The sequence below is a fragment of the Capra hircus genome, chromosome 20 (assembly GCF_001704415.2).
Source record: "Capra hircus breed San Clemente chromosome 20, ASM170441v1, whole genome shotgun sequence".
NCBI classification, from domain to species: Eukaryota; Metazoa; Chordata; class Mammalia; order Artiodactyla; family Bovidae; genus Capra; species Capra hircus.
This window is the reverse complement of record NC_030827.1, coordinates 23328638-23351681: the sequence shown is the minus strand read 5'-3', so window position 1 is coordinate 23351681 and position 23044 is coordinate 23328638. Positions and strand designations below refer to the sequence as shown.

Here is a 23044-nt window from a genome sequence, read left to right as displayed (position 1 = left end):
TTGACTGTGTGGATAACAACAAACAATGGAAAATTTTTCAAGAGATGGGAATATTAGACCACCTTACCTGCCTCCTGAGAAACCTGTATGAAGGTCAAGAAACAACAGTTAGAACTGGACATGGAACAACAGACTGGTTCCAAATTGGGAAAGGAGTATGTCAAGGCTGTATATTGTCACCCTGCTTATTTAACTTATATGCAGAGCACATCATGTGAAATGACAGGCTGGATGAAGCACAAGCTGGAATCAAGATTGCCAGGAGAAACATCAGTAAACTCAGATACGCAGATGACACCACCCTTATGGCAGAAAGTGAAGAGGAACCTCTTGATGAAAGTGAAAGAGGAGAGTGAAAAAGTTGGCTTAAAACTCAACATTTAGAAAACTAAGATCATGGCATCTGGTCCCATCACTTCATGGCAAATAGATGGGGTAACAATGGAAACAGTGAGAAACTTTATTTTCTTGGGATCCAAAGAGCCCACTGTGGATGGTGACTGCAGCCGTGAAATTAAAAGATGCTTGCTCCTTGGAAGAAAAGCTATGACAAGCCTAGACAGTGTATTAAAAAGCAGAGACATTACCTTGCCTACAAATGTCCTATAAGTCAAAGCTATGTTTTTTCCATTAGTTGTGTATGTATGTGAGAGCTGGACAATAAAAAAAGCTAAGCACCAAAAAATTTATGCCTTCGAACTGTGGTGCTGGAGAAGACTCTTGAGAGTCCCTTGGACAGCAAAGAGATCAAACCAGTCCATCCTAAAGAAAATCAGCCCTGAATATTCATTGGAAGAACTGATGCTGAAGCTGAAGCTCCAATACTTTGGCCACCTGATACGAAGAGCTGACTCTCTGGATAAGACCCTGATGCTGGGAAAGATTGAAGGCAGGAGGAGAAGTGGGTAACAGAGGACGAGATGGTTGAATGGCATCATCGACTCAATGAATTTGAATCTGAGCAAGCTCCGGGAAAGAGTAGAGGACAGGGAAGCCTGCATGTAGTCCATGAGGTCACAAAGAGTTGGACATGACTGAGCGACTGAACAACAACCACTTCCATTTAAGACAGAGAGAAAGATGCTGCCTAAAGGAAGAAGGAGTGGTTTGCTTGCACTGGGGTTTGGGCATCATGCTAGTTTAGCTTTGTGGAATTAGACTCATGTCAAGGGTTTATACCAAGAGACCATTTAGAAATCCCCTCTTCTGGCATTTGGAGGGTTAACATGGCACAAGGTATGTTATTCATCCCAGAGGGATCATCACATGGTTATAGTTTAGCACCTAATAGTTAATATTACTTCCCATCCCTGATTCCCACCATTTATTACTGTCTCAATGACTTTCATTCTTTGCTGTTAGCAGTAAATTTTGTTTCCTTTGTGTTCAGAAGGCAAAAGGAACCCCAGTCCTGGAGAAAGTACTTGGTTACAACATATGGTATTTTCCAGAAAACAATACTAACCTCACAAAGACAATGAACACTACTAACCAGCAGCCTGAACTGTACCTGGGAAACCAGACCTACTGGATACATGTGATTTCTTATAATTCTCTTGGGAAATCTCCAGAGGCCACCTTGAGGATTCCAGCTATTGATGAAAAGTGTGAGTATGACATAAACTTCTTATTTAGATGCCTAACCCCATCTGATATGCCAAGGAGTTGTCCCTATCCTCTCAATGGTTGCTGTTTTTTTAGCATCAAAATGAAAATGAAGTAAGGACACTTTAGGTTAAGGTGGGGTGATCATAATCTTCAATTTATTAATGAGCTTCTTGAAATAATTTTCTTTTGGAATAAAGCCTGTGTTGAAAATCAGATTTCATAAATCGTATGATACATAGTCATGAGCCAGAAGTTCTGTGTGCAGCATGTATTTGTTTTATTCTGAGTGAGTATAAGCTGGATTGAGCATTATAAAACTGTCAGATCTGCTATGTTTATCCTCAGTGGCTAAAAGATGTCTTTTGAAATCTTCCCTTTACAGTGCTGACCATATCCCAGTCTTGATTTGTTCACTCTCCTGTTTTCTTCCAGAGAAGGCAATGGCACCCCACTCCAGTACTCTTGTCTGGAAAGTCCCGTGGACGGAGGAGCTTGGTAGGCTGCAGTCCATGGGGTCGCTAAGAGTCGGACATGATTGAGCGACTTCACTTTCACTTTTCACTTTCCTGCATTGGAGAAGAAAATGGCAACCCACTCCAGTGTTCTTGCCTGGAGAATCCCAGGGACGGTGGAGCCTGATTGGCTGCTGTCTCTGGGGTCGCACAGAGTCGGACACGACTGAAGCAACTTAGCAGCAGCAGCAGCTGTTTTCTTCCTTTTCTCCCTCCCATTTGACTACCTAGTTAGGGATATTTCTAATTTAATTAGAAATTAGTTAATTGTTGTTCAGTTGCTAAGTAGTGTCTGACTCTTTGCAACCCCATGGACTGCCTCATGCCATAGGTTTATTCTTGCCAATAATTGCTCATTACACCTGTAATTAATTTTAAAAACGTTACTACTTTCATACAAACTTATATTTTATATCCTGTTTTGGAATAAAATAGTTTCTTTGAGTCTTATTCAAGGAATATCAGGCAATCTATTTCCTCTTCCTGGCTTTATTTTCTCTATAGATCTTATTGCTGTTGTTCAATTGATAAGTCATGTCTGACTCTTTTGCAACTCCATGGGCTGTAACCCACCAAGTTCCTTTATCCATGGGATTTCCCATGCAAGAATGCTGGGGTGGGTTGCCATTTCCTTCTCCAGGGGATCTTCCTGACTCAGGGAAGGAACCCTCGTCTCCTGTGTCTCTGCAACAATGTGCAGCAATGGCAGCTATTTGCAACAGAGCCCTGCAAAACCTAAAATGTTTACTATTTGACCCTTTACAGACCTCTTTGCAGTTCCCAGTCCAAGACATTTAAGAATGTGATGTTTTACAGAATTTTGTTTAATAGAGTCACCTGGAGAATAGTTATAATAATAATTGTAACTTTAACAATCATTAGGTATAATCATCCAGCATTGTCTATTAGGATGTGTCAGACATTGTGCTAAAATGATACGGTTCAATCTAATTTTAGCCTCAAATGACCCATGGGGTAGGTGCTATCAGGTTTACTTTTTAGCTGATGAAGCTGTGAGTCAGGAAAGCTTAGTAATTTGCCCAAAGATCTCTCAGGTGGACTTAACCACAGGTCTACATGATTCCAAACTTGTCCAATATATTTTATCCAGAACCGTGGACTTAGTAAAGTGACTTAGAAATCTAATCACAGCTGCTGTGTGGCACTGAACGATTATTTTCCTCTGTGGAACTCTATTTTCCTATCTTTCAAATAAATAATTGAAATAGAAACACCTTCAGGTTCCTTTTGGCCCCAAGACAAGAAGCTCTGCTTCTAGGAGACCTTAGCCAGCAGATAGCTGTGGAGTGGTCTGAGGCAGGACATGGCAAAACATGGCCAATTGTCCAATGAGGAGGTCGGTACTGAGTTGAGGTAGGGTTCAAGTTGGGCTAGGAGGGTGGGCAAAGATGAAGCACTGCTAGCATCTGAGAATGGTATTTGATGGGCCCAGAGTGACTGACTTCATACAAATCATAAGAAATTAATGGCTTTTGCAGTCTAAGTCCCTTTCCTCTTTTCTCAAGAGGGATCTATTTCCTACCACATCTGGGGGTGTATTGTGTTTGGAGAAGTTGCTCAAAAAGTGATTATTGAGTGATGGAGGCAATTAGTCAACATTCAGTAGAACAATGACTTGGAAACTTCTTTCAACAACCCTTAATGCTGCCCAGGCCCTTTCATCGTGCTAGGCTGACTTATGGCTTGATTCCACACCCTCTGTGGTCAAGAATCTGTGCTTATTTCTTAACTCTTTAGACCTGGCTTCTGCTTCTCAGAGTTCTAATGCTGCTAAAGAGAAAGAGTGTGTGGTTAGCAACCAACATGCCCTTCCATCTTCAAGCTGGGATGTTCATGCAAGTCGTTTATTAATCAGAAAAGAAAGGAAGGCCAGGGAAGAGGAGGAAGAAGAGGCTGAGCCAAAGATGCTGATTGATTTTCCCAAATCTTCCCAACAAAGCGCCATAGACTAGGTGACTTCAAACAACAGAAACTCAACTGCCTCATTGTTCTGCAGGCTAGAAGTCTGAAAATCAGGCATTGGCAAGACCGTGCTCCCTTAAAAACTTCTAAGGGAGGATCCTTCCTTTTTATTCCAGCTTCTGGAAGCCCCAGGCTTTCCTTGGCTTGTATCAGTATAATTCTAATCCAACTCATTCCTCACATGACCAGCTTCCTGTGTGTGTGTCTGTCTCTGCATTAAAATTCCACTTTTAAAGAGACCAGTCATATTGGGCTAAGGACTCTCATCTTATTTTAGCTACTTACACCTGCTTTCCAAATGAGGTTACATTCTGCAATACCAAGAATATCTTCTGCAGGCACACAATTCAACCCATAATGGTTCTATCTGAGTTGACAGTCCTGGGGAGGGTGGCTCTAGCCTGACCCTGCACAGGAACTCTGAAGTTTGTTACAGCTCAAAGTTGTCCCAAGCAGGCGACATATAAAGACAGCAAAAAGGCATCAGAGGGGATCAGTTGGCAGTTTAGTCTCTAAGTCGTGTCCGACTCTTGCAACCCCATAGACTAGCCTGCAGGCCCCTCTGCCCATGGGATTCTCCAGGCAAGAATACTGGAGTGGGTTGCCATTTCCTTCTCCAGGGCTCTTCCCAACCCAGGAATCGAACCCAGGTCTCCTGTATTGCAGGCAGATTCTTTACCAACTGAGGGGATCAGGGAACACTAATGTTACCTGCTTCAAGAGGCTGAGTAAGTTTCCAAATGTTCCAATAATGACTTTCAGCTTGACTGCAACAGTGACTAAGGATGCTTAGAGGCTGTGAGCAGGGGAGGGCAGGGAGGAGAGAGCTGGAATGCTAGGGCTTAGGTGGGGCTGATTTCCTGGCTCTGTACTGCTTGCCCCACTCCAGCTTCACAATTTCCCCATGTCTCAGAGCTGCCCTTTCAAGTTGACAGATTCTGTGGCCTTGCCTCTAGACCAGATGCTGGAGTCTCTCATAAAGGCCCAGTATGGGGAAAGAACTCCTTTCCCATCAATTGTGAGCTTCAAGAACAGAGGCTCCTAAATACATACACAGCCCTCTGGGGCTTGTTGTTTTCCTTTTATTTTAAATTAATTTTTATTGAAGTATAGTTGCTTTTGGAGGGGGGAGCTTCCTTGGTGGCTCAGATGGTAAGAATCTGACTGCAATGCAGGAGACCTGCGTTTGATCCCTGGGTCAGGAAGATTCCCCTAGAGAAGGAAGTGTCTACCCATTCCAGTATTGTTGCCTAGGAAAGCCCATGAACAGAGGAGCCTGGTGGGCTACAGTCCATGGAGTCGCAAAGAGTTGGACACGACTTAATAATGACTAATATACACACAGTTGCTTTACAGTGTTGTGTCAGTTTCTGCTGTACAGCAAAATGAATCGGTTATACATATTCGCATATCCCCTCATTTTTAGATTTCCTTCCCATTTCTTTGGCTTCCCTGATAGCTCAGTTGGTAAAGAATCTGCCTGCAATGCAGGAGACCCTGGTTCAATTCCTGGGTCGGGAAGATACCCTGGAGAAGGGATAGGCTATCCACTCTAGTATTCTTTGGCTTCCCTTGTGGCTCAGCTGGTAAAGAATCTGCCTGCAATGCAGGAGACCTGGGTTCGACCCCTGGGTTGGGAAGATCCCCTGGAGAAGGGAGCGGCTACCCACTCCAGTATTCTGGCCTGGAGAATTCCGTGGCTACAGTCCATGGGGTCCCAAAGAGTTGGACACAACTGAGCAAATTTCACTATCCCATTTAGGTCACCACGGAGCACTGAATAAAGTTCCTTTTGCCATAGAGTAGGTTCTCATTAGTTATCTTTTTTACACATAGTAATGTATTTGTTGCATAGGCATAGCAGAATTTAGTACCTGCTGGCCTCTTATGCCAAATCTCTATACTTGCCTACGTTTCCAACTTCAAGAGGCATTTTGGCTTTTTTGAGGGACTCTATCTCCTCTTCTGCCCTCATTCAGGACCATCTTTGATGTTTATTTAAACATGCTTCCTGTGGATTCCAATTCTAAAGGCTCAGGGTTGTTGCAGGTGGTGAGGAGTAGAAGAGGGGAAAGCCACATGCTGTGGTCTTCTGAGCCCCACTCCTTCATGCCCTCCTTCTCCTCCTTCTCTCCCCACATCTCCAGTAGTGCTCTCTTCTGCGTATCCAGAACATTTTCAGTAAGGGAACTCTCTGATTCTGATTAGACCCCAGGTACTAGATTTGAAGCCACATGTTCAACTTTTCTACTAAAGAACACTGTGGACTGTTTCCCCGCCTGTCTTTTTGCTAGGTCTGCAGGGAATGTAGTCATTTACCTATTGGTCCACAAATAGGTGCTTCATTTGAGTGTATCTCTATCCTTCTGCAGCAGACACAATTCTTCCTACCTGAAGATGGGACTGCATAGACAGGTTGTATAGCACCAGTTTAGATAGTTGAAATTCAAAGTCATCACCCTGGTATGATTTTAGGGTCACCAGCTTCCAGCTTCCCAGTCACAAAATTATAGATGCCTGAAACTCTACCTTTAGAGATCCATTCTTTGTCTCTGGCTTACTTTCCTTTTGACTTGCACAGACCTCAGAGCTGCCAGGTAATCCTTCTTAGTCATCAACTGTCTAGTAAGATTCTCTGCTGGCAACAGGTAAATTTAGGGAAGATAACAAAAGGCACTTCATCAAATATTAAGAGTAAGGAAAAGGGATACAATAAAAACATTAAAAATAGCATCCTAGTGGAAGGTGGCAGTGGAGATCCTGAACTTTGACCTTCTTTACACTTTGGGCAGTGAATAGATGTAAATGTGGTTGGTGCATCTGGAGGATGAGTTCGGTGTTGTGAAGCAGTCTTTCCCTCTCCTTTCAGCGTTCCAGTGCATCGAGGCCATGCACACCTGCCTCACTCAGGACCAGCTGGTGGTGGAGTGGCAAAGCTCTGCTCCAGAGGTTGATGCATGGATGGTGGAGTGGGTCCCAGACTTGGACTCAAAGCCCTTGGCCATCTCCTGGGAGTCTGTATCTCACACCAGGAACTGGACAATCCAGCAAGGTAGCCAGTGAGGACCCCACAGGTTCTTGCTGTGTAGGATTCACTTTCATTTTTACCAGTTTTAAAATCCTTAATTTTGGCTTCTTACCTGTAAATTGTGAGTAATAGAATTTGACAGGCTAGGGCAAGCTTAGTGACGTGTGCTTCTTGGCATTTCCCAGCATTGCTGGAATAAGAAGCCATGAGCATCAGACTAGGCAGCTGACGTGTTTCCAGGTGGAAAGCACCCTCTTTGGTGGTGGACACCCACCATCAGAGAGCTCTTCCCAGATACCGTGATCATGTGGATGCAATGTGGAAATCATGTGGTTGCGTGGAAACACCAGACTTTGTATCCCATCTGTCCTACTCAGGGCACCTCCTTCAGTTCTGGCTGCATGTTTAGGTTCTAGGGCCCTTCCCCAAGTGACTGATACAGAGAATAGCCTTCTTTTCAAGAAAGTCCCTGCTCCATATTAAGTGAGGCTTTACTCTCCCAGTCCTATCACCCCAACCATTTTTAATACTTAATAGCATCTATATGAAGAATTATACTTATGTAGGGATGCAGACAGACAGAAGAGCTAGAATTTATGGTAGCTGAGTTCTCTAGGGTGATATGCTATTTAAAGAAGAATTAAGTTTATTCTGAGGTGCACCCCAAATGATGTAACAAAATCAGTGATGAAGGAGAGCCTGGATCTCTTACTTCTCCTTTCCTGGGTGGCTCAACCATTTTGTCAGAGTGGTGCAGGTTTGGTTCTAGGAATTAGTTTTAAAATGTTAGAACCAACATAGATATTAGAGACCATCCGACTTAACTCCCTTATTTTCCAGATGTGGAGACGATAGGGAAATAAAATACCTCCTGTAAGTCATATGTCCTAAGTCTTAGTCTAGCATTCCTTCCTCTATGCCGTGCTCTGCACCTAACGCTTCTTTCTCCCTCCCTCCCTCCTTCTCTCTCTTTCCCTCCCGCTGCCCCATTCCCTCTCTACCTCCCCTTTTTCTACAGATGAACTGAAACCTTTCTGGTGCTATAATATCTCTGTGTATCCAATGTTGCAAAACCGAGTGGGTGAACCATATTCCATCCAGGCTTATGTCAAAGAAGGTGGTATGTATGGACAAGGTTCCATTGGGCAAAGGCAACTCTGGGGCCTGTCCATCATTTACCCAAGGCTGTGAAGGCCTGTAGCTTGTTCACAGTTGCTTTAGTGCTCATCTGTGCTGCACATTTAGCTTGTAGTATAGTTGACACAGTTGTGGTCAAAGTATGGAGTCACTGAATTTTAAAGCTGTGGTGGACATTAGAGATCATCAAGCCCAAGTCCCTCATCTCACAAAAGCAAGGCTCAGAGAGGTGAACCAACTTGCCCAAAGTCACAAAGAAACAGTGCCAACAGCTCTATAATCAGAAAAGACCAAGCTAGGGACCCTAAGAATAACTTGGAGATGCTAAAAAATTATATTTGATTGTATAACAATAAGCAAAGGTTTTATTGGTGAACTGCTGGGGTCCAGCCCCGGTGGATCCAGGGTAATTCGAAGTGGAGATGGAATCGGGTCCTAGGAAAAACTTATTTAATTACAGATATAGATTAGAAACGGATAGTGTAGTAGGAAATATTAGTGGAGAAAAAGAGGCTGAATAACTTGGTTTATGTGGGATACCAATAAAATTCCAAGACAAGGAATTTGCACCATCTACGTTGGGCCACTGGTGCCACTTGAATATCAGAAGATGCCCCTCCTCGGGCTTCTTCTCACATGGAACTTAAACGCCAGGGCAAGTAAGTAGACGTGGCAAGCACCCACGCTCCAGATGGGAATTCAGCCAGAAAAAAAGGGGAACAAGAAAGAAATGACATGGGGGAATCAGTCTTTCCAGAAACTGATCCGATCTCTTTATTTTTTAGGTTTGCTTATATACCCTTTGTTACACATAGAGACAAATGGAAATTTTAAAGTCATGTGGGGGTCGGCAGCCCTGACCTTTATCAAAATCAGGTGCTTCACATAAATGTATACAAATCAGGTCATGGGGTTTTACATCATCTTCTGGCCATGAGGCCTGCTGACATTTTACGACCCTTTCTTTCTGATAATCGTCAGTTAACCAGAAAACTTATTTTTTCCAAGGGTGTTTTTCTTAAACCAGGCGCCACCTCTGAAGGTACCAGACAAAGTTGCATTCCTATAGGGTGAGGGTGTAGTGGGTTACAACTAAGAAAGGAATTTATTTAACCTAAGGTTAACATGATTAATCTTAAAGGTTAATACTTATTTCTCCTATATGCTAGTTATATTTATTATAAGGGCAGGGAATATGGAGATTTAGCAGCAAACATCAGCCCAACAAATGAAAACCCTTCACTGATGTTCCCCTTAAGATCTGTTTAGTCTTAAGATAGTGATAAAGTTACATTTTTACATAGCAAGGACACATTGATTTATAATAAAGTACAGTGAGTAACAGAAGAGAAAATTCATTAATTCAAAAAGTCTAGTATTGCTAACATCAAAAACTACTATATTTCCTTTTCTATATTCCAAATACATTAATATATTCCCAGGTGCCTAAGGATATGGAGGCCTGGCGGCAATCATTGACTCAACAATGAGAAGAGCCCTATGCTAATTAAGATTTTCAAAATACTCCAAACTCTCTGTGCTGTTTATGGTTGAGAGGTAGTAAACAATCATGTGCCTAGTGGCAGGAGTGTGAATAATCCTGTCACACAAACTAGTCTGCCAGCAGAGAGGTTTGACCTGAGACACCCTTGTCACGCCCAGGAATTTTTATTGACTGGACCTGCAAGTTTACTCCTTCTCCAAGAGAACTGGTAGGGAACAGCCCCCCATAAAGTCAGAGGTGTAGGTGAGAGCATGAAACAGTAAAGTAGGTAGACTCTGGTTTTGGGGGTAGATGCTTGGGAACAGGGGGTTTCCTGAGGCTCGATCTTGCCTTTGTGTATGCCGAAGCCTCCTTCCTCATGACTTTTGCCATGGGTGGAGTTCCTTACACTGGCTCCCGGCATCGAACCACTCAGACTTTACTTCTACCTTTTTGGAAGTTAACATCTTCCAGATTCAACTTTAGGAAATATATCCTGTCACTCAAAGATAGCTCACGGAGGCATAATCTTCAACGGTTTGATAATAGCTATTACACGTATGGATGAAAGAGCTGGGTGCCAAATTAGTGAGAGGTCTATGAGGAAGTACTCTTTCTCTGGTCTTTGACTCTGCTTCTCTTCCTGTTTGAGAGGCATGATTCTAGACAACAGTTTTCTCAAGACAAGTTGATTCATCATTTCCCTACTCTGCCCCATCTCCCACCCCCAGCACTGATTACAGTTTGAAGACTGGGCAGAGACTTCTTAGGGGAAGGACCTGCTGGGGTGTGATTTGGTGTTCATTTGTCTCCTCATCCTATAAAGTTCCATCAGAAGGTCCCAAGACGAAGGTGGAGAACATTGGTGTGAGGACAGTCACAATTATGTGGAAGGAGATTCCCAAGCATCAGAGAAATGGCTTCATCAACAATTACACCATATTTTACCAAGCTGAAGATGGAAAGGAATTCTGTAAGTGAGCTTATAGTCAAGCTGAAAGAACCCCGAGCCCCAGATAGATGCTGCAGATAGACCTGCTATTGGGGTAGATCCTGTGGTGGGTGCCCTTTCAGTTTGCGAGAATCACTAACTTCCTTGAGATTCTCTGAAAACAGAGTCAAGGCTGTCCATCTCTTGAGTTTTTAAGAGTCAAATGAGATTGAAATGACTGTACCTGAGAGTCCTGTAGGGACCAGAGAAATTGATACAATTTGTGCCCATCAGGCTGTGAACAGTGGGCCTCCTGGGAGCTTCTTGACCTTTACTCCAGAGTGGCACATGCCTAGATTAAAGGCTAGAGGGGACAGACCCTGTTTGGTGGCACTTGCTTCAGTGAAGGACCCTTTACAATGGCTTCTACTGTCCACTGCCTTTTTCTTGCATCTACAATATTGCCTGACATCTTCAATTGTGGGCTAGGCCTGGGTTTCTGTTTAGGCTAATTTTTTGTTGTTGTTATGGTAAAATACATATAATGTAAATTTTACCACTTCAAACATGTGAAAGTATACAATTTAGTGGCACTAAGTATTAAGCATCCATAATGTTGTAACCATAACACTACTTATTTCCACTCCAAACAGAAACTGTGTACCCATCAATCAGTCACTTCCTTACCCTTGTCCCACAGTCCGCGGCCACCAGAAAACTCCTTTCTGTTTCTATGGGTTTACCTATTCTGGATATTTCATATAAACAGAATCATACAATATGTGACCTTTTTTTTTTTTGGCCTGGCTTCTATCACTTGGCATAATGTGTTCAAAGTTCATCCATGTTGTAGCATGTATTAGCCCCTCATTCCTTTTTATGGCTAAATAATATTTTATTAAGAAACATTTTTTAAAATCCATTCATCAGTTGATAAAACATTTTAGCCACTGTGATTAATGCTGCTGTGAACATTGGTGTATAAATATCTGTTTGAATCTCTGCTTTTAATTCTTTGGGGGTATATACTAGGATTAGAATTGCTAGGTCATTTGGGAATTCTAAGTTAACTTACCAAGGAGCCACCAAACTGTTTTCCATAGCAGCTACACCAATTTACATTACTACCAGCAATAAATTAGAGTTCTAATTTTCTACATCCTTATCAACACTTGTTATTTTCCATTTTTAAAAAGTGTGGCTGTCCTAGTGGGTATAAAATGCTATCTCAATGTGATTTTTAAAAAATGTATTTATATATAATTGAAGGATAATTGCTTTACAACAACGTGTTGGTTTCTGTCATATATCAACATGAACCAGCCAAATCAATGTGGTTTTGATTTACACTTCCATAATAACTAATGATGTAGAGAATCTTTTATATGTGTTTGTTGTCCATTTGTATATCTTCTTTTTTTTTAATTTTTATTTTTACTTTATTTTACTTTACAATACTGTATTGGTTTTGCCATACATTGACATGAATCCACCACGGTGTACATGCGTTCCCAAACGTGAAACCCCCTCCCACCTCCCTCCCCATAACATCTCTCTGGGTCGTCCCCGTGCACAAGCCCCAAGCATGTTGTATCCTGCATCGGACATAGACTGGCGATTCGATTCTTACATGATAGTATACATGTTTCAATGCCATTCTCCCAAATCATCCCACCCTCTCCCTCTCCCTCTGAGTCCGATTATACAGAGTGAAGTAAGCCAGAAAGAAAAACACCAATACAGTATACTAACACATATATATGGAATTTAGAAAGATGGCAATGATGACCCTGTATGCAAGACAGCAAAAAAGACACAGATGTGTATATCTTCTTTAGAGAAAGTCTTTTCAGTCTCTTTGCTCATTTTTAAATTGGGCTGTTTGTCTTTCAGTTGTTCAGTTGTTAGGGTGGTTTTTTTTTTTTTTTTAATTCTGGATACAAATTCCTTATCAAATGTATGATTTGCAAATATTTTTTCCATTCTGTGAGTTTTTCCCTCTCTTGATAGTGTCTTTTGATGCACAAAAACTTTTAATTTTGATGAAGTGCAGTTTAATCTTTCTGCTGCTTTTGTGCTGGTGTCATATTTAAGAAGTCTTTGTCATATTCAAGGCCATATAGATCTACCCTAGGTGGTTTTGTAAGCATTTTATAGTTTTAACTCTTATATTTAGGTCTTTGATCCATCTTAATAAGCTAATTATAACGGATAGAGAGATAGGAGTGTGAGATGGCCAAGCTTGGAAGCACACAGGTTCCAGTGCTCTTATTTGAGCTCCAATAAAGCAGTTTTCACTTGAGTTTGGCTGTGTGTTTGACTTCTATATTTTTCCTTTAGCCAAGACAGTCAACTCCAGCATCCTGCAGTATGACCTGGAGTCCCTGACACGAAAGACCTCTTACACTGTTTGGGTCAAGGCCAGCACCAGTGCTGGGGGAGTTGATGGCCCCAGGATAAACTTCAAGACATTGTCAATTAGTGAGTACTCCTTTATTCCCTGGGAATGTCTCCTTGGCATTTCTCCTAGGCCAGTCACAGGTGGTGTTTGCCAGGGGCAGGGGGAAGCCAAGTGAAAGGGTGAAGTAGGAAGAACCATTTGTTCTCTGACTCACTGGCCTTCCAGGAAAGCATATGAGTAATGGGAGGGAGGGCAGGAAGATTGAGAGCTGAATTTGGAAAGATGGTTCATTTTGCTTTTTCTTCGGGGGTAGCCCCAAATCTTCATAGAGAGGAGGGATCAAGTTAATGCCAACTTTACTGACCCTTCAAACCAGCCCCACCTGAAGACAGTCCCCAGTTCACAGTCGTCAATCCCTGTGTGTCAAACAAGTAAAAACCTTGCACCATTGACCCACTTAATGTCACATTTGTGGAGTCTTCTGAGTAAAAAAGTGCATAATATGTTCTAGTAATCAGATTTTATATTAAAAATGGGAGAAAGAAAAATTTAATAAATACAACAATAATATAAAATATAATGTGATTCATATGATGCTTGTGGGGGCTATTCAAGAGGGAAAGAAGATGGGCTGAGAAGGGAGATGAAAGAGAAAGAAGGAAGGAAGATGGGAGAAACAGGTTAATTTTTCCAAGTCTTTGAATGACAGAGATTTGATTGTTCAGTTCAGTTCAGTTCAGTTCAGTCGCTCAGTCGTGTCCAACTCTTTGCGACCCCATGAATCGCAGCATGCCAGGCCTCCCTGTTCATCACCAACTCCCGGAGTTCACTCAGACTCACGTCCATCGAGTCAGTGATGCCATCCAGCCATCTCATCCTCTGACATCCCCTTCTCCTCCTGCCCCCAATCCCTCCCAGCATCAGAGTCTTTTCCAGCGAGTCAACTCTTCGCATGAGGTGGCCAAAGCACTGGAGTTTCCGCTTTAGCATCATTCCTTCCAAAGAAATCCCAGGGCTGATCTCCTTCAGAATGGACTGGTTGGATACTAACACTGTTTTTAAAAATGAAACTTAAAAGTGAAAGAATATTGCAAAATTTCAATAAAAGCTAGAAATAGTCCAAGTATTCTTGGAAGTCCTTTGTTTATCATGTTTCCAAGAGAAGAAAAGTAGTTTATGGTTCTAGAAAATGTGGGTACAGTATATGTTTCTACACAGAAAACATGTTCTTTTTTTATTGACTGAAACATTGTCTTTAGGGACTTCTTTTTTTGATACTGCTCTTTAAAATTTTTAAAAATCGTGTTATATTTTTACAACACTAGGCACAAATTGCATTATCTGGTGGAATTTCTCTAGGGGTCAACTTGAAGGCAAAATTCTACCTTGGAGCCTAGACGTTTCTTACCTTTGGTTCTTATAGATCTCCCTGCTTCTATCTTTGATCCTCTACCATCTGTTTTCCACACAGCAGCCAGAGTTTAAAATCCTAGATGCCCTGCTTAAAAGCCACCAGTGGCTTCTGTTGTATTTTAAATAAAATCCAAACTCCTTCCCATAGCTTTTAGGACCCTTCCTCATCTGTCCCTTCCTGGTCTCACCTCCCACCACTTCCCAATTATGTTCCCATTTATGCTCCTGCATCTGCTCTTTTTTCTGCCTGGAATGCTTTCCCCAAAATGAACATGGCTCATTCCTTCTCATTATTCACATTAGCTGAAATTTCACTTCTCCCAAGAGCCTTCCTTTGCCACCCTATCTAAAGGTGCTAACTCCTATCCTACTTTACCCTAGTTATTCTCTAATAATAAAAATAATTTTTAAAAATACCCATTTTATCTGAAATAATCTTGCATTATTTATTGTCTCAATTCTTGTACAATTCTTTACTCTCATGTAAACTCCAAGAGAGTAGGGATTCTTGTGTTTCTTGCTGTTTATTTTATTACTCAGAATAGTGTTTGGCAAATTGTAAGTTCTCAGAAATTGTTTATTAAATGAATGAAACTGGAGGATGAACCTGGGGAACATAATTTCTGTCAGTATTATTCAGGGAAGGAGAAATGAAATGAATTTGAATTAAATTGAAAGAAAATTGACAAGGAATATGTTGCTAAAACTACTGGTTCATTTCAGTGCAGTTCAGTCACTCAGTCATGTCCGACTCTTTGCAACCCCATGAACCACAGCATGCCAGGCCTCCCTGTCCATCACCAACTCCTGGAGTCCACCCAAACCCGTGTCCATTGAGTCGGTGTTGCCATCCAATCATCTCATCCTCTGTCGTCCCCTTCTCCTCCCGCCTTCAACCTTTCCCAGCATCAGGGTCTTTCCAATGAATCAGCTCTTCGCATCAGGAGGCCAAAGTATTGGAGTTTCAGCTTCAAAATCAGTCCTACCAATGAACACTCAGGACTGATCACCTTTAGGATGGACTGGTTGGATCTCCTTGCAGTCCAAGGGACTCTCAAGAGTCTTCTCCAACACCACAGTTCAAAAGCATTAATTCTTTGGCTCTCAGCTTTCTTTATAGTCCAGCTCTCACATCCATACATGACCACTGGAAAAACCATAGCCTTGACTAGACAAACCTGTGCTGGCAAAGTAATGTCTCTGCTTTTTAATATGCTATCTACGTTGGTCATAACTTTCCTTCCAAGCAGCAAGTGTCTTTTAATTTCATGGCTGCAATCACCATCTGCAGTGATTTTAAAGCCCAGAAAAATAAAGTCAGCCACTATTTCCACTGTTTCCCCATCTATTTGCCGTGAAGTGATGGGATGGGATGCCATGATCTTTGTTTTCTGAATGTTGAGCTTTAAGCCAACTTTTTCACTCTCCTCTTTCACTTTCATCAAGAGGCTCTTTAGTTCTTCTTTGCTTTCTGCCATAAGGGTGGTGTCATCTGCATATCTGAGGTTATTGATATTTCTCCCGGCAATCTTGATTCCAGCTTGTGCTTCCTCCAGCCCAGCGTTTCTCATGATGTACTCTGCATAAAAACTGGAAGGAATTATTAATCTTTGATTTTTGTCAAGAAAGTAAGAGGAGCTCAGCCTACTACTGACTTTTGCTCTCCTTTTCCCAAAGGTGTCTTTGAGATTTTTCTTGTAACTTCTCTGGTTGGAGGGGGCCTTCTTATTCTCATCATCCTGACGGTGGCATATGGCATCAAAAAACCCAAGTGAGTTTGGAGACAACAATGTGGGCCCTCAAAATCAGGGATGGAAAGGGGGTAGAAGGCACCATGGGTGGAAGAGGGCACTCTGCCATTTAGGCATATTCATTCATTTTTCAATTCGTTCATTTTTTGATTTTTCACATAGCTACTGAATTTATCATGTGCCTTACACTGTGGCACATCAGAATTCTAACTGGAGCAGATGACCTCCACCCCCCACAGCCCCATGTACCAGGCCTAGGACTTTTTGAAGCCAGGGAAGTGCCAGCTGCCTCACAGGCTTTATCTGCTATGTTCTGCAATTGAGACTAGAGCTGGGGAGAAGATCCTCTCTCTCAGTGTCTAGTGGGGACCACTGGCAGCAGCAAAGGGTCTCCAGGTGGCCAGCTTCTCTTCTAGGTAGAGTAGGAAGCAGGGTGCCCATGGCGCTGGAGCACTGGCTAGCACATGCCCAGCATAGACTGCTCCTTGCTAGTTACACAGTGTTGGAGGGCGGGCTGAAGGCCATTTGTCCTGCCTGCTCTGGCCACTGTATGGAAGGAAGCCTGTCTTCAGGGTCTTGTGCTTTCTCTCCCGGGGTGCCTCATTTTACCCTGAGGGTCACAGGCTCCCTCCCTGGTAGGCCTCTCTCTCCAGAACTGCACAGTTGTGAGCCTTCTCTGCCAAGCTGCGCTTGCGTGTGCATGTGCGCTAAGTCACTTCAGTCGTGTCTGACTCTTTGCGACCCTAGAAACCCCAACTAGGGACCATAGCCTGCCAGACTCCTCTGTCTGTGGGATTCTCCAGGCAGGAATACTGGAGTGGGTTGCCATGCCCACCTCCAGGGGGTCTTTCCAGCCCAGGGATTGAACCCACGTCTCTAATGTCTCCTGCATTGGCGGGTGGGTTCTTTACCACTGACGCCACCTGGGAAGCCCAAGATGTGCTTAGTTATGGTCAGACTAAGTCAACCTCAGTTCCTGTGGATTGTAACTGAATCTTCAGCACAAATTCTTGTACATTTTGCATATCTAAAAGCTCCCAGGTGCTGATGATGCTGCTGGTTGGGAACCACACTTTGAGAATCACTGCTCTAAAATATGGGTATCTTATAAGACTTAGAGTGTTTCCTTTCCTGTGGAATAAATCTCAAACAAATGGCTCTGCAATAGTGTGATTCCCGGCACCAGGATCAGGGGGTGGGAACACAGTGGCAGGAGAGTGGGAAAGAGTAGCTTTGTCTGGGGAAAGGTCTCCCTCCATCACGTCCCACAGATAACTTTCAGTTTCACCACCCACCCGCCCCCGACAAAGTATTTTGTTTTCTCAGTTTCCATCAGGAGGCTGTGAGCTTACCATTATTCAATAGGGAGCCATACAGTTCCCCATGTGTGTGTGCATGCTCAGTCATGTCTGATTCTTTGTGACCCCCATGGACTGTAGCCCACCAGGCTCCTTTGTCCATGGAATTTTCCAGGCCAGAATATTGGTGTGGGATGCCATTTCCTTCTCCAGGGGATCTTCCCAACTTGAACCTGGGTCTTGCGTCTCCTCCACTGGAAGGCGAGTTAACACTCTTTCGGTTTGGCCATGCAGTACAAGTAAAATGCTTCTTGGACTCACTTCCTGTTTTAAAATCTCTCTTATTAGCAAACTGAAGCACCTATGTTGGCCTGATGTTCCCAACCCTGCTGAAAGCAGTATAGCCACGTGGTGTGGAGATGATTTCAAGGTAAACACTCCTGTTTCTATTAAGGAGATTGTGAGCAGGCTGGTTATGGGAGGTGGACAGGATGTTGCAGGTGGGGAGCAGTCCTGGGCTGAGATTTGCACAGGGTTCACATAAGGGGAACTCGAGGTTTAAACATCCCAGGGAATGGCTGGCAGGACAAGTGGAATCAGCCTTCCTGGAACAACTTTGACCTCAATCTTTGGACAAGAGTAAAGGACTTCATTAGGCTCATAGAACCTGGTGTTTGCTGGGCATAGAACTGGTCCTATAAAGGATGCCACAGAAGAAAGACACTGGCCTTATCTTTAAGGACCTGACTGTCCAGTTAGAAAGCAGGAGAGCCCAGCTATAAGGTTGGAGGCCATTGAAAAAGCAGCCAGGAGCAAATGAATCCAGAAACCTTGACTGCTTATGTGCATTTCTGTCCAAAGGCTGGGGCAGGCTGCATCAAATTGTTTTTCTCAGATTGGAGAAGTTGGCAGTGGGTATTCTCATGAGTTATTCATAATAGAAAGTTTCCTTTCACATACATTTTGAAAGTGAAAACTGTCCTGAAATTTTTAAGGTTTAATTTCTTGGTTAAGTAGAAATAAGCCCAATCAAGCATAACCTTTAAATCCTTATTATTGAAGGACTATTTTCAGTATCCCTTGATCCAGGAATTTTTAGTATTAGCCCTCATTTCAATTCAGAAGACTTTTTAACATGGACATTAAAATTATTTTATTATTTATGTAATTAAATTTTTGTTATTTTTATTTTCTTCTCTCATCATTCATGTATTATCCTATTTAACTTCTACTGATCAAAAGTTATTAAGAGAGTAAATTAATTCATAGGAAGTATTGTCTGATGTCTAAAATGTTTTTTGAATTATCTGTAGCACCCACTTATTAATCACTCAATATATGCCAGGCATTGAACTAGGCTCTGAGAATGCAAAGAGGTCAGACCCTGCCCCTGCCAGGAAGCCATCTTTGATTTTTCTGGTGACATTGGGCAAATCATTTGTATTTATGACTGTGGTTTTTCCATCTGTAATAGTTTTAATTTTGATGCCTCCATCTCCACTGGGATTCTGTGAGCCTGTGATTATATGAAAAATAGCTTTGGGCTACCTAGAAGAAGAAATTATTTCAATATAGTGTGTTCTTCTCAGGAAATAGGCTACTCTTGCCAAGCTCCCATGGAAGGGCACCACTTCTAGCCTCTGAGATGAATGTGGCAGACTAGTGCAGAGGTGGGCTTTGGGTGTCCCAAGCCCAATAGCTTTTGTCTACATCACATGTGGCCCCCAAATGACCACTGAGGGCGTGTCTCTCTCACTTTCCCAGGGTAAGCTAAATCTGAAGGAGTTTGACGACTCTGTGAACAGAGAAGACGGGATTCTAAAACCATGTTACTCACCCAATGACCTTATTGACAAGTTGGTGGTGAACTTTGAGAGTTTTCTGGAAGTGGTTTCCACTGAGGATCCTGGAAAGGTTTGGGAAAATATCTTGGGAGGAGAAAAGAATGAGTACGTGGCCTCCCCAAACAGGCCTTACTGTCTCGCTGTTTCAGCCGAGATTCCACCCGGAGGGCCCCAGTGCCTGTGCTCAGGGATGCTAGAGGGGACCTGCCCAGAAGCCAGAGAGCAGCTTCTCCCTCCCGCCCAGGGCTTTGGGCCAGACCATCTCTGTGAGGAAGGAGCACCAAACCCATACTTGAAAAATTCAGTGACAACCAGAGAATTTCTCATGTCTGAAAAACGTCCAGAGCAAATCCACAGAGAAGTCTAAGTGCTGCCGTGGCTTGACTCCCGCTGTGTCTCAGTGTGGGTGACACACAGAGGGGGAAGGTATGGCTACAAGAGCTTTCTTGGCATCTTCCCATCCTGCTTATGTTAGAGAAAGCCTTGCACACCCCCAAACTTGGTTGGTACAGACGTGGAATTTGCTTGAGAAGAAAGGATGCTGATCAGCCTGAGCACTTTGCAGACGAAGAACAATTTTGTCATTGTTGTTGTTCAACTGACAAGCTGTCACTGAGGCCCCTGGCAGATGGACTTAGAGGGGCAGTAGACACTGGAGGCAGATATATGTGGCCTTCCCAAGGAAGTGGACCTTGGGCATGGCCTGTGCTGGCGCCACTCCTCGCAGCTCCAGGAGAGACTTTCCCTGTTGCCAGAAGACCATTTAGTTGGCTCTTGGGTGACCTGCTGGGAGGCAAGGGGATCTCCCATCTCCTTGACTTCCCTGGCTCTAGGCTCTACTCTGAGGCAGCCCTGGCCTCGCTTTAGAGTCGCTTTAAATCTCTCTTTCAACACAGAGGCGGCAAGTGGGGTGGCCTTCTAGATGGAGTGCCTGAAACACCTCATTACCCTCATTAAATCTGAAGTGTTTGCAGCAACAACCAACCCAGGACTCTTGCCCTTGGTCCACTCCATGCCTGCAGCGGGGGGTGGAGGAACAAGGGAAGGCCTCAGCAGGGTGCTGGGGGAGGGACGCTAGCCTGGGCTGGCAGGTCCGCCCTGCTGTCCAGGTCATAGCCCAGCCCTACCAACAGTTTCCAGAGGCCCCTGCTGCCCCTCTGTCTGTACCCAAGCCTGGGAGTTGAAAGGCACTGTAGATGGAAGTGGCTTTTTGACAGGGACTCTGGTCCCTCATGCTGGCCCGGAGCCCAGGAATGCTTATGGAACACACCCTGCAAAGGCCTCTCCCCAGAAGCAGCCAAGCAGGGCCTGCACACGTGGAATGCTTAGTAACTGTGCTGCTCCCACACCGGGCTCCTCTGCCTTCACCCGACAAAGCTGGGAGCCCACAACCTTGACTGGAACCACTAGCCCAAGGGCTGATGGCAGACCCCTGGGAACTTGTGGCTGGCGCACTGGCCCTGGGCTCACACCCTGCGCACAGTGGCTTGCTGGTGTTGGTGATGGCTCGTCTGGCCATTGCGGGAGGTTGCTGAGAACCTGGTGAGGTAGGGGCAGTGGGGCCCAGTGAGCCCAGCATTTGCCAGATAGAAAGGTTGACGGTATTTTCTCCAAGAATGAGAAGTCTGTGCTTGTGGTCCACAAGCAGCGGTCACAGACTTCACAAGCCACTGACTCAGGTGTGCAAAAACATTGCTTTACTTTCCTATAACCAAGATTAATTTCCAGTGCCAGCCACTGACCTTTAGAAGGAACCACCCCAAGTTAGAGATTTTGAGTTGCCTCGGGTTTGGAGCTTGGGCTCACCTGGGATTTCAATGCCCCGTCCATCCTGGGACTGGCTCTGAGTGCCAGCAAATATTCAGGGGAATGTGAGGTCTGCTGCCTGACCCCGGGCAGGGATGTGCCCTCTTCCCTGTCCCCTGCCACTTTCCTCTAATCACTGCATCCTTATCGTGGGTACAAGCAAGGATGCTTTCCCAAAGCTGTCTCCTCATTAAGTCTCCAGTGTCTGCAGCACCCCCAGATTCCACAGTCCTGGTTCACAGAACAGTGACCACTGATACATCTAGGAATAAAGGATGCCTGGGGCAGGCGCTGGGAGCCTATGTTCTGGGAGCAGAAAGGGACCAAATGAAAGGGACTCCTGGCTGTGGTGGCTGCTCTCGGCCCTGACGCCTCCCTCCCCAACCCTCTTGCTATGTGGGCACTCCTGTGGACTCCCTGTCTTCCAGAACCCCAGACAGGCCCTTTCCACCCGCCTCTGATCTCTGAGCTCACAGGAGGCCCCAGCCTGGGACCCCGCATTCCTCTCTCTCCTGAGAAACCCTCTGCCACCTCCAGCTGAGGGGCAGGGACTGCCATGAGTCCCTCTATTCTTCTCCTCACACCTTTTTGAACCTAAAGTCCAAGAAGTTGATGGTGGGGAGAGAGGAAAGGTCACAAATTGAAGTGGGTTTCAGGCATGAAGCCATTACCCTTGCTCTCCCTCCCTTACCATTCGTTGACACCTGAAGCTTCTGATGAATAGCTGGCAAATACCACGCCCTGGGGCTTCCCAGGTGGCAGTACGGGTAAAGACCCTGCGTGCCAGTGCAGGAGACGGCGGGGTCCATCCCTGGGTCAGGAAGATGCCCTGGAGGAGGGCACAGCGATCCACTCCAGTATTCTTGCCTGGAAAATTCCATGGACAGAAGAGCCTGTCGGGCTTCAGTCCAGTGGGTCGCAAAGAGCTGGGCATGACTGAAGTGACTTTAACGCGTGCACCACACTCTTGGCCCTTCCTCTGTTTCATTCCCTTTCTCACTTTCCTTCTTGCCTCCTGTCTTCTGCTCCTTTTTCCCCACCATTCCCAGCAGCTTTGCATCTTTTTAAACGCTTCCTCTCTTCCCCTTCCCATTTCTTGTTTCTTTTCTTTTTATCCCTTTCTCCCCTTTCCATTAGCCCCCTTACAACATCTGAAGATTTACTTCTGCTAGCTTTGAGGGCTAGGGAATTCAGGGCCCTCTGTTTTGTTCTAGATGGCCCAAGGCGGTTTCGCGGGAGTCAGTGTTTCCTGCCAGGAAAAGGGGCAAGTTTCCAGGGAGGCCAGCGAGCTCACTGAGCAGCACTGCTCTGCAGAGCAGGGGCGCCGGGCCTGGGAGAAGCCGGCGGGGCCTCCCCTCCTGGGATCCGGCCCGGCCCGGCCCTGCTCTAGGGTCCTGCGCTGCCTCTGTGGCTGCAGATGGAGAGGGCCATCTGCGTTTTTTTCTGTTGCTGTCAGAGAGACGCTGAGAAGACACAAACAGGAAAACTTGTTTTATCAAGCTCATACAAAACTGATAAAATTCTCCTTAGAGTTTTCTGGGGCTCTGGGAACCACGCAAACAGCTACATTAGTGCCGTGACTAGCCTTTCTTTCACAGTAATATCAGAAAAAATTTTTAAAGAATGGCAGAGAAGCGGTTAGTGGTTCAAATAAGAGAGATGGTACCTTCATCCTTTCTCGGGCAGCTGCAATAAAACACGTGTGGGGTGGGGGTCCTGGTGGGGGTGGGGCTTTGAAAGAGGCAGAAGATGGGCAGGTCCTGCCACCCCCACGGCCCCTCCTGCCTCGTGTGGGGAAAGCCTGTGGAAAGCGTGTGGGGTCTGCCCAACACCCCCAGTCACCCCCTGC

General features: G+C 44.6%; 1 protein-coding gene across 1 annotated transcript in view; it reads left to right on the top strand.

The window, feature by feature from the left end:
- IL31RA (interleukin 31 receptor A) overlaps nucleotides 1-21995 on the top strand; it is a 52216-nt gene extending 30221 nt beyond the window's left edge. The window contains exons 7-14 of the mRNA XM_005694693.3: nucleotides 1391-1607; nucleotides 6973-7155; nucleotides 8150-8251; nucleotides 10578-10724; nucleotides 13023-13163; nucleotides 16174-16267; nucleotides 17894-17975; nucleotides 19310-21995. Of these exons, the coding sequence (XP_005694750.2) occupies nucleotides 1391-1607; nucleotides 6973-7155; nucleotides 8150-8251; nucleotides 10578-10724; nucleotides 13023-13163; nucleotides 16174-16267; nucleotides 17894-17975; nucleotides 19310-19756 (1413 nt within the window). The 3' untranslated portion in view covers nucleotides 19757-21995. The remainder of the gene's footprint in view (nucleotides 1-1390; nucleotides 1608-6972; nucleotides 7156-8149; nucleotides 8252-10577; nucleotides 10725-13022; nucleotides 13164-16173; nucleotides 16268-17893; nucleotides 17976-19309) is intronic.